Raw genomic sequence first — 11,263 nt, 5'->3', positions numbered from 1 at the left:
TTCTTTCCTGTGATATATAATTCCTTGAAGTTCTCATGTATCCTGCAGGGATAATGGAACAACCCACAATTGCTTAATCCTTTTGCTGTCAAATGGTGTTCAAGTAAAGATCAAAGTTGCGCTTTAAAGAATCTCCAAGTTCCGATGTAAAAGCATGCTTTAAAAATTTTAAAACAATTTTTTTTTGATGATTGCATAAACATTCAGTCTGGAAACCAGGAACTTCCTGCAGCCAAGTATTTTGAAAAGGAGAGATAGAAACTGGACTGCAGGGGCAGAGGGAGGAATCCACAATGGGCTGAGATTTGTGGCCCAGAAATATCCAGTCTCAAAACTTGTCCAAGTGAGATGAAATTGCAGAAACCAGAAAGCAATTCCAACTCTGAATAAAAAATTGCTATATAGCCTTTGTATAGATTTTATCAAATATTCAGAACCGTTACACTATTGCAATGCAGTGATATATTGTACGTATTTCCAACTGGGTGCTCTTGAGAGGGGTTCACAAATTGGATTCTTACCTTAAAAATCTGTCTTCTCTTCCAAGAGCCTGAATCAGTTGCTCTAGTGTAGGAACCAGAATTCTCCTAATTGTCCCAGGTGATTTACTAAGATGTTTGGAAAACACTACTGATGTAACACTGACTGAAAAAAAATAGAAGTTTTGCTTACATGAAGATGCTCAATCTGAATTAAATATAAGGCATTTTAATTTTTTTAAAGATGTATTTATTTGAGAGGGAGAATGCACACATGGGGTGGGCAGGAGAAAGAGGGAGAGGAAAAACAGACTCCCCGCTGAGCGGGGAGCCTGACCTGGGGGGGGGTGTAAAGTGGAAGGGGGCTGGATCTCCTGTCCCAACCCAGAGATCATGACCTGAGCTGAAGCCAAAAGTTGCATGTTCAACCCACTGAGAACCACCCAGGCGCCCCTGAGCCATTTTTAAAGAACTGTGCTACTTTAAACTCATTTAAATTGTCCCATATGCTTTCATGAAAGGAAAATATTTCAGTTTTGCTTGTTGGAAAGGAAATAATTTTTCTTAAAATGTTTTGCTTTTTATTAAATTGATGTATATTTCACTTTAAAAATCCAAACTGTACAGAAAAGTACAAAAAGAAATAAAAACTACAGTCCTATAGTCTTTTTTTTTAATAAAGATTTTATTTATTTATTTGACAGAGAGAGACACAGCGAGAGACAGAAGTAGGGGGAGTGGGAGAGGGAGAAGCAGGCTTCCTGCCGAGCCCGATATGGGGTTTGATCCCAGGACTCTGGGATCATGACCTGAGCCGGAGGCAGATGCTTAACGACTGAGCCACCCAGAGGCCCCTACAGTCCTATAGTCTTAACACTTTTGTTAACATCCTTCTAGACATCTCTGTAAAAAATAGATACATATATACCATTTTACATACATGGATTCATACTGTTCCAGAAACTGTTTTTTAAAGATTTATTTATTTTAGAGACAGAGAACACGAGTGGGAGGGGCAGAGGGAGAGGGAGAGAGAATCTCAAGCTGACTCCACACTGAGCACGGAACCCACTTGGGGTTCGATCCCATGACCCTGAGATCACGACCTGACCCGAAACCAAGAGTCTGATGCTTAACCGACAGTGCCACCCAGATGCCCCTCCAGAAACTGTTTTTTAAAAATCCAGTGTAAAATTATATTTTTCAGGGTTTCTGAAGAAAGATCTACATGTATATCCAAAGTTGTAATGGCTCTACAGTATTTCATTCTACACATGTACCAAAATTTACTCTGCACTTCAGCTTCCTCAGCTGTAAAACAGAATAAAAAAATATTGTAATCCATGAAAAGCACTGCCAATGGTGCCTGGCATATAATAAACATTCAGTAAATGTTAGCTACTATTACTATTAGACATTATGTGTTCCATTTTTTTATTATTAAAAGCAACACTGTGATAAACATCTTGTACTTAAATATTTTTTTTCATTCTCCGTCATAAGATGTATTTTCCATAAATTCTTAAAGAAACAGCCTATGTCTGACTCCTACTGTAGTCTTTTGTAGAAAGATCATAATATAAAGTGTCTGAAGTGAGTCATAGTACCACAAAGGCCAGTCTTTATTATTCATTGTTCAGTCAATAACAGATCTATAAAATTATACCACCAGTTATATATAAGCAATATTTTCATGAGGCTTAGAAATAATACTTTAGATCTTTTGTAAATGAGTTTATGTTGCTTTGACTTTGCATTCCCAGCTGAACAGAAAGCTTACTATGTGAGTTACAAAAGTGATTTGATCTTTTAAGATACTTCCGATCCTAAATGACATTATTATCATATCAGGGCCAAAAAAGCTTACAGGTTCAGTGCCCGGTATTGTCAGACTCACACCCCAGATTCCCTGCCTAAGCTAATCTTATTCTGATAATATTATGTGCGTGAATTGCCTTTCTGATGTGCATCATTCTTTGAGTGTGATTTTTCGGGTCTGTTTTTAGAAGGCAAGAAAATACCAGCCTGAGGCATATCTATGACGTTTGGAAACAAAAGCATCCATTGGTGAAAGAGTCTAAAAGGACAGAGAAGAGACTAAGAGCCTGTTCTTGGCTGACCCACTGAATCTGGCATTGTTGCGAATGGAGGTACAAATAAATCCCAAGTCCAAGCCTCTTTGATGGAGGGTGTGCCCTCCAACAAAATTCCCCCGCTTAAGGCCTAATACTGGAGGTGGTACTACTTTCCTAAAGAGGTTGCTAAATTCTTGGTCACTCCCCACCTAAGAACTTTAGAATGTCTTGACTGTACCCTTATTGAAAATAGAAGTGTGAGAAACTGGTTGAGAATGGAGTTTTATCAGTAATGATTTAAAGGCCAAGTGAAACAAGGCAAAAAGGTAAAAGTTGTTCACAGAGCTAAAAAAAAAAAAGATGAATGAAGCAGGTCATAGATCCATCCTTGTCTCCTTCACTTTTCTCAGGGAGGTCAGAATCTACTAGGATTTTTTCCTATGTCTTTAAAATTTTAGTTCCTTATTCATGGTGTTTTATAAAGAAAATAATGGAGGACAACACCTCACAATGAGGCAGCTAAGTTACCTAGTGAAAAGCACAAATTAACCAAAAAGGTGCTGAACGGATTTCATGCTTTACCAAGACGACTTTCTTCTCTGGTTTTTAACCCTTCCCCCTTCCTAAAGTAAAACGTTAATCAGCATTGTAGGAGGTATCTTGTTTCAAAAAGTGGAAATGTACTTATGAAGAAGGTGTCATTTAACAACTTGCCATTCAAGAAGACAGCTGAAGCTTGTAATAATAAAAATAAAGCCCAAACACATCTTCTCCCCAAGTTGAGGACTATGATAGAAGAATCTTGATCTGGGAAAATTTTCAAGGTTTTTTTGTAGGATAAGCGCCTGCTCCCTCCCAATCCTTATCCCTCCACCTACCCAAAGCTAAACTAACAGTATCCCCCTCACCCCCTTCTAAGATTAATTCATATCGCATGAGCAACACGAGGTCCTCATTATTTGGGGTGCGCTTTCTATGCATTTCTTTGCAACGTTCAGTGAGAGAAGATAGGGAAGAAGTAGTCCCTCCTTAAGTCGTCCTCAGCCGGCCGGGGGCATGGGCAGGGGAACACAGAGTGGCAAGAAAAGCCACCTCTGTAGGCCAGTATGACCAAAAGCGGCCAGACCTTCTGCCCAAAGGATCACGTTCGGTCATGGCTGGCCCAACGAAACTGAAGTAACTTAAATTGAGTTGCACTCCTGTCTTTCTTTTAATAGCATAAAGAGGATTAACAGGCCCCAGCAGCAAATACAAGCTCCTCTGCTTCCCGACCCTTTTCATCTGCTGTACTGTGCACCCCAGTGAGCCCTGCAGAACCTGCTGCCATCTGCCTGGACCTTCTTTCTGCAAGATGGCTCCTACACCATGACCATGGCGAAGAATCAGCTCTGGGTGTCACCCGTGTGTGCAGAGATGGCCTATGTGCCTCAGCTCCCCTGGGACACTATGCCGGATTGGGCTAGATGGGCGATCCCAGATGTGGATTTTGACTCCCAGGACCCCAGACTCCCTTCATCCCGGTCCCCCCACGCCTGTTTCTTCTTCTCTCTCTCTTCCCGCTTGTAAAGCAGCGTGGAAGAAAGAGTAGACTGGCTTCACCTCGTCTCCGGTCCCCCCCGCCCCCCTCGGCGCATCGCCGCGGACCCCGCAGGCCGCAGAGCCACTGCGCCCGGCGTGCGGGGGAGGCTTGCGCGGACGCGGCCACAGCCCGGGCGCCGGGGCCCGCAGCCCGCCCTCCCTGAAAGCCGGATCCCGCTCGCAGGTCTGGCGGGCAGCAGGGGTCCTGCGGGCGGAAGTGAGAGGCGAGGCGTGGGAGGAGGCTGCAGGCTGGGGGCTGGGATCCCCTCGGCGGCTGACGCGGCCCCGAGAATCCGAGCGAGGACGGCGGCCGCCTCCCGACGCCCGGCGCGCGGCAGCCGGGCCTTTTTTGGCGCTGAGGGAGAGCAGACGGGCAGGGCCGCCGCTTTTGGGGGAGCGAGGCTGAGCCGCCGCCCCCGGGACCAGGAGGAGGGGCTGCCTCGGGGGCGCCGCCGCGACCCAGATAGGCTGGGCGAACGCGGGAGCGGGCGGCGGCCCGTCGCCTCCCTCCTTCTCGGCGGCGCCATCCCTCGGCGCGCCCAACCCGGAACCCGGCGAGCGCGTGGGGGCGGGGAGGCGAGCGCGCAGAGCTGGCGGGCACCCCCGCGGCCCCCGGCCCCCCAGCCATGTCGGCCGAGGAGATGGTGCAGATCCGCCTGGAGGACCGCTGCTACCCGGTGAGCAAGAGGAAGCTTATCGAACAGAGCGACTACTTCCGCGCCCTCTACCGCTCCGGCATGCGCGAGGCCCTGAGCCAGGAGGCCGGCGGCCCCGAGGTGCAGCAGCTGCGCGGCCTCAGCGCCCCGGGCCTGCGCCTGGTGCTGGACTTCATCAACGCCGGCGGGGCCCGCGAAGGCTGGCTCCTGGGCCCGCGGGCGGAGAAGGGCGGTGGGGTGGAGGAGGAAGAGGAGATGGACGAGGTGAGCCTGCTGGCGGAGCTGGTGGAAGCGGCCTCCTTCCTTCAGGTCACGTCTCTGCTGCAGCTGCTGCTGTCCCAGGTGCGGCTCACCAACTGCCTGGAGCTGTACCGCCTGGCGCAGGTGTACGGGCTGCCCGACCTGCAGGAGGCCTGCCTGCGCTTCATGGTGGTCCACTTCCACGAGGTGCTGTGCAAGCCCCAGTTCCACCTCCTGGGGGCTCCTCCTCAAGCCCCCGGGGATGTCAGCCTGAAGCAGAGGCTGAGAGAGGCCCGGATGACCGGGACTCCCGTCCTCGTAGCCCTGGGGGATTTCTTGGGGGGGCCCCTGGCCCCTCACCCCTACCAAGGGGAGCCCCCATCCATGCTCAGGTATGAGGAGATGACTGAACGTTGGTTTCCGCTGGCCAACAACCTTCCTCCCGACCTGGTGAACGTCAGGGGTTACGGGTCCGCCATCCTGGACAACTACCTCTTCATAGTGGGCGGGTATAGGATCACTAGCCAGGAGATCTCGGCTGCGCACTCCTACAACCCCAGCACCAACGAGTGGCTCCAGGTGGCCTCCATGAACCAGAAGAGGTAAGCACCCAGCCGTGCTGCTTCTTTCCCGTTCCCATTCATTCACTTGCTCATTAGTTCATTCCCCTGATGCTTACTGGGCAGTCGCAGGAGGTTGTGCTGAGGTGGGAATGACATCTTCAGGAGTGTCGCTGGCCTTGACTCTGGCAAAGGTCCCAAGGAACTGAGAACTTGCGAGGAAGAAGTGGTCCCTGTGAGGTCAGCTAGCTGAGTAGTCTCCTTGCAGGTATTGTGCTTTGAGGCAAACTGCCTTTTATTTTATTTTATTTATTATTTTATTTTATTTTACCTCTCTCCCAGTGGGGGAAAAAAAGAGATGTCTGTGGTTTCCTAAAAGGATACGTTAAAAGAAAACTTTTTTTAAAGTTTGCTTTCATTTTTACCTTTTTTATTTTTTAGGCTCTAATCCTCATTACAGTGACACACTGGGCGGTGACCTGTAATGCTGTCTTGAGAAGATTTTGTTGTTGTTATTGACTTTGAAGCTTTCCACACTGGGGCCCCAATCTGTGCTCAGGAGATAACCATTAGAGTTGTACATCGGATTGCCTTTCTTATTTTGTGTCCTCTCTTTTGCATCTCCCTTCCTTCCCAGTTTCGTCATTGATCCAATATTTGAGTCTGGCAGTGGTCACCTACAGAATTAGAACATTTCAGTCCACCCAGACTTCTCCCTTCCCATCCTCAAATCCCTCCCAACATGCCCTTGGGTGACTTGAAGACAGGAAAAGGGGGAAGGAGAGTAGGGAATGGAGCTAGGAAAGGAAAAGGAAGGGGAAGAGCAGAGCAGATACAGGGAGAGATGGTAGGAAAGAAAGATGGTAGGACTCAAGACGGCCCGGAGCCATTCACACCCAAGTCGGGAGAAGAATCGGTGTGACCCACAGAAGGACAAGACTGCTCTTTCGTCTGGTCCACTTGTATCCATCTCAACCCCCACATGGGCCCTACTCTGAGTGTGGAGCAAGTAGTTGGGGGACTCACCACCAGGCAAAGAAGGTCGTAACAGGAATAGGAAGACCATTACACATACTTACTTGACTTACGGGTACCCGAGGCCAGGGGGGAACAGTGGCCTTATTTCTACGATAACATAAAATTCCTTCAGGAAAGTGTTCTTTTTTTTTTTTCTGATGATGAAAATGATACATAATTATTCTAGAAAAGTGGAAAAATGGAAAAGAATCAAGAAACAGACTATCACTCCTACTCCCTCCCTCACAGAGGCAATGCCGTGTGCAGGTTGGCATGTTTTCTTCCAAGCCCTTTTTAGTGTATTATTTATACCACTGAGATGATACTGTGTTTAAGATTTGGCATCAGAAGTGTTATTTTTAAAGCAAGTTCTAAGAGCTTTAATTGAAGTAACAAAGACCATTCAGTGGTTATGGATGGCACTCAGATTGGGGGTGGAAGGCCCAACAGGTTGTCACCTCTACACACATGTCTCCAGCTGTATCAACTGGTGCTCAGTAGGCTCTCCCCGCCCCCCATCCAGCTTGAACTCTAACACCTCACAGAATTCTTTTTTTTTTTTCCTTTTTAGAGAAGGAGGGAGGGGCAGAGGGAGAGATCAAGAGAGAATCTTAAGCAGGCTCCATGTCCAGCACAGAGCCTGTTGCGGGGCTCCATCTCATGACGTGACACATCATGACCTGAGCCAAAATCAAGAGTCAGATGCTTAACCAACTGAGCCACCCAGGTGTCCCCTTTTCTTTCTTTACAAAGCCTTGGTAGTCTTTTTTTCTTTTTTCTTTTTCTATATAGGAATATCCTTTCTGTCCTCGGGGGAAAAAAAAAGGTATTCAAGTAATGCATGAATACATGCTTAGAAAAATTGCGAATGACATGAAAAACCACAGAGTAAAAGATATGTGTATCTATTGATATATATTTATATATTATACATTTGTAAATATATGTTGTAAATGTGCACTTATATAAACATAAGTATGTTGATAATTGTTAGCTGGGAAAAATGTACGTATGCATGTACATGTAGGGGTGTGTATGCATCTTATATGTATTTTTACCTTAGAGTTGATTAGACTGTGCTGATTATTATGACCATTAATGTTTCCACTTGGAGAGTTTTTTCTATATCAACAAATGTAGAACTGTCTCACTCTTATTAAGAGCTGTATAGTACAGCTGTATAGTACAGCCTATGGCTGTACCATAATGTAATCAGCCCCTCCCTTATTCATAAGCATTTAAGTTGCTCCTATTTGCCATTATTAACAATGCTATATTGGGATGCCTGGGTGGCTCAGTCGGTTAAGCATCTGCTGTTGGCTCAGGTCATGATCCCTGGGTCCTGGGATCTAGTCCTATGTCAGGCTCCCTGCTCTGCAGGGAGTCTGCTTCTCCCTTTCCCTCTGCCCCTCCCCCCACTCATGCTCTCTCACTCGCTCACTCTCTCTCAAATAAATAAGATCTTAAAATAAAATGCCATATTGAACGTCTAGGCATATATGTGCCTATCTTAGCAGGCATATATCAGTAGTCCTATATGGCAAATTCCTGGAATCCCTGTATAGGTGGGCCCAAGTGTATATACATTTTAAATTTTGGTAGCTCCTGCCAAATTGCCCATTAAAACATTGTTCAGATTTCCTCTCCTATCAACAGTGTCTGAGCTTGCCAGTTTCTGTACTCTTGCCAAGACAAGATATTATCATCATTTTTTATTTTTACCAATCCAATGGGCAAACACTGATGTGACTCTGCTTGGAAGAGAAATTTTTCCTCTCAGATGTCTATTGGCCTTTTTGTATATATTTTATAAGTGGCCTTTGCTGATGAAAAAGAAAATTGGTTTATCTTTTTCATATTCTTTTTTAGAAATTCTATTTACATATGTAGAATTAATCTCTTGTCTCTTAGGCAGTGTTGCACTGTTTCCCCCCTGCCTTTATTTTACTGGAAGGCCTCAAAAATGAAATCCCTAAAGTGACCAGGCTGGTGAAGTCAATGAGTAGAGGGGTGGGTTGGAGTGATGATGAACCAGAGAGCTACCACCCCCACCACAAGAGGGCCCCTCCTCTCTCAGCCACAGCTCGTTGCTGCCCCCTAGAAGTGAGGAAGGGCATTGCCAGACAGCCAGATGCCCTGATTTATAAAGGCTGGCAACTTACTGCATTGAAAAAACCAACATCAACAATAACAAAGACCTTGCAGACTGAACAAATCGTGGGACAACACCGGCATTGTGAACCTCCAGTTTTGGACGTCAGGGTTATCATGTATTCTTACATGAAGAAATTTAAATGTTTTTGGAGTCAAATTTGTCATGTATATCCTGTTAGCTTTTAATTTTAATCTTGCACAGGAAAGGCTTCTACAAGTTAAGAATATACAAATATTCATTTGTCTTATAATCTATATTACTTTTATGGTTTTGCCTTTTACATTTATATCTGAATGTGTTTTGGGATTTATTTTTATGTAAGGTATAATGTAAGGTTATAACATGTTATCTAAATGTCCTGGTGGCCTCAATCCTCACTGTGATTTGTACAACCAGTTATCAGATGCTAATTTTCCTGTTTCCATATTGACAGATTGGCCATTCCTTTACCAATAGCACACTTTTAAATTATTGTAGCTTGGTAAGCTATTTTGTTGTCTCGTGGAACGGAGACCCATTTTTTTTTTCTGTTTTATTTTGATTCTCTTAGCTGTTCTTTGTACATTTTCCCCTTCAGATAAACTTTAGAATCAGCTTGGGGCCCCTGGGTGGCTCAGTTGTTAAGCGTCTGCCTTTGGCTCAGGTCATGATCCCAGGGTCCTGGGATCGAGCCCTGCATCGGGCTCCCTGCTCCGCGGGAAGCCTGATTCTCCCTCTCTCACTCCCCCTGCTTGTGTTCCCTCTCTTGCTGTGTCTCTTTCTGTCAAATAAATAAAATCTTAAAAAAAAACAAAAACAAAAAACTTTAGAATCAGCTTGTCAAGTTCTGTTGGAATTTTAATTGGGATTACATTGTATTTATCAATTAAGCTGGAGGAGGATTTATAGTGTCATAATACTTTGCAGCTAGAAAAATGGTTTGTTTTCCCATGTATTTAGGTCTTTTGGTCCTTCAGGAAAAGTTTATTTTATTATCTTTGTTATAGTCTGTATATTTTTTATTGCAGTTATTCTCAGGTATTTTCTAGTTATTTTCTTTTTCTTTTTTTTTTTTAAATAACTTTTGTTTATTTATTTATTTTTAAGTAGGTTCCAGGCCCAGGGTGGGGCTTGAACTCACAACCCTGAGATTAAGAGTTGCATGCTCCACTGACTGAGCCAGCCAGGCACCCCAGAGTTACTTTTTTTTTTTTCTACACAGATATTTTTACCCACCAAATTTTAAAATTGGATGCCATATTGGAATTTGTAACCTTCTTTATCTCTCTCGTACTTTGACTCAGATTTGACATCAACTCAACTGGGAGTCCCTTCCTGAACTCTCAATTGGACTAAATATTCAAATCCTGTGCTTCTCTAGCACACTCTCCACCTTGAATTGAAATTTTCTGCTTACGTTTGTTTCTCTCTCTTCCAATCAGGTCCAATTCAGTGCTTCTGTATACTCCTATTGCTAACATGGTGTCCAGTAAATAATAGATGCTTAAAATGCATCACTGTTTTGAATTATGGAATATATCATACATTATTGTAATAAAAGTGAATATATGATTTTATTTTTAAAAATGTAACATTGTGAATATTTTTATCTTGTAACAGTCATTATAGTTATTTAGAATAGCTGAAAAATAATAGGTAACATTTAATTGAACATTTACTCTGTACTAGGTACTGTTCTTACTGCTTTGCATGTATTATCTCACTTACTCTTCACAAAGACTATATCAGGCAGGTTCTCATTTTACAGAATCAGAAACTGAGGCATAGAAAGTTAACCAAATTGCTAAGGCGTGTAATGAGTAGAGTAACCAAAATGTAAATATCCATCGAATAGATATAACCATTTAGAGTATTTACAATTTGGCTTATAAACTGGCAGTGACCATCTTCATGTGCACTTTTAAAATTTTCTTAAAAATTATTTTCTTTAGGGAAGTGGAGTGCAAATACTTTGTGGTGCTGTGCTGCTTTTTAAAATTTCATTATGTGTGTTTCAACTTCACCACAGCCTTTATGTCTAGCATCTTTCTAGTCACTATTGGGCGAACAACAAAGACGACATGGTTCCGGTCCTCAAGGAGTTTATAATTGAGTTTAGATGATGAAACAAGTAAAAATGAAACCTAGAATGGGATTGTTCCCGGATAATGTGTCTAACACAGTTTCTGGAAACACCAGAGGAGACTTAGAACCTTGAGGAAAAGCAAATTTGGGCCTCTGGTTACACAGCATTTCACATCTACCTTGATTCACTGCCTTTGTGATGTACCTGTACTGTTTTACTTTGACAAAGCGGTCAAATGCAGAGCAGCCCACATTCCCCAGTGACTGAATCGGGTGCTGATCTCAGAATCTTAAATAGTAAGGGACAGGCTGGAACACTAGGATTGAGAGATGCTGTAAAGCCCTTTGCACCCTGGAGAAAAATGGTGCTATATGACCAATAATGCTCTCCCCCACCCTCCAAAAGAAAGAAGGGAAGAAAGAGATATTAGTGTTCTGC

The 11,263-nt window shown here is 44.2% G+C and overlaps 1 protein-coding gene across 8 annotated transcripts in view; it reads left to right on the top strand.

The window, feature by feature from the left end:
• The window catches only part of KLHL42 (kelch like family member 42), a 36,558-nt gene that overhangs the window by 11,204 nt on the left and 14,091 nt on the right, over positions 1-11,263 (top strand). For 7 of the 8 annotated variants that reach the window (XR_012373956.1, XM_073877776.1, XM_073877777.1 and 4 more), the window contains 2 exons: positions 2,486-2,629; positions 3,772-5,630. Coding sequence is in view for 7 of the 8 variants with exons in the window: in XM_073877776.1 (XP_073733877.1) it covers positions 4,759-5,630 (872 nt within the window). In the remaining variant the exon portion in view is untranslated. The remainder of the gene's footprint in view (positions 1-2,485; positions 2,630-3,771; positions 5,631-11,263) is intronic. The other variant, XM_025879832.2, reaches the window with a different exon arrangement.

This window comes from Callorhinus ursinus, unplaced genomic scaffold (assembly GCF_003265705.2).
Source record: "Callorhinus ursinus isolate GAN/ISIS: 27379988/994484 unplaced genomic scaffold, GSC_fseal_2.0 scaffold27, whole genome shotgun sequence".
Taxonomy (NCBI): Eukaryota; Metazoa; Chordata; class Mammalia; order Carnivora; family Otariidae; genus Callorhinus; species Callorhinus ursinus.
This window is presented reverse-complemented; position numbering and strand designations above follow the sequence as displayed.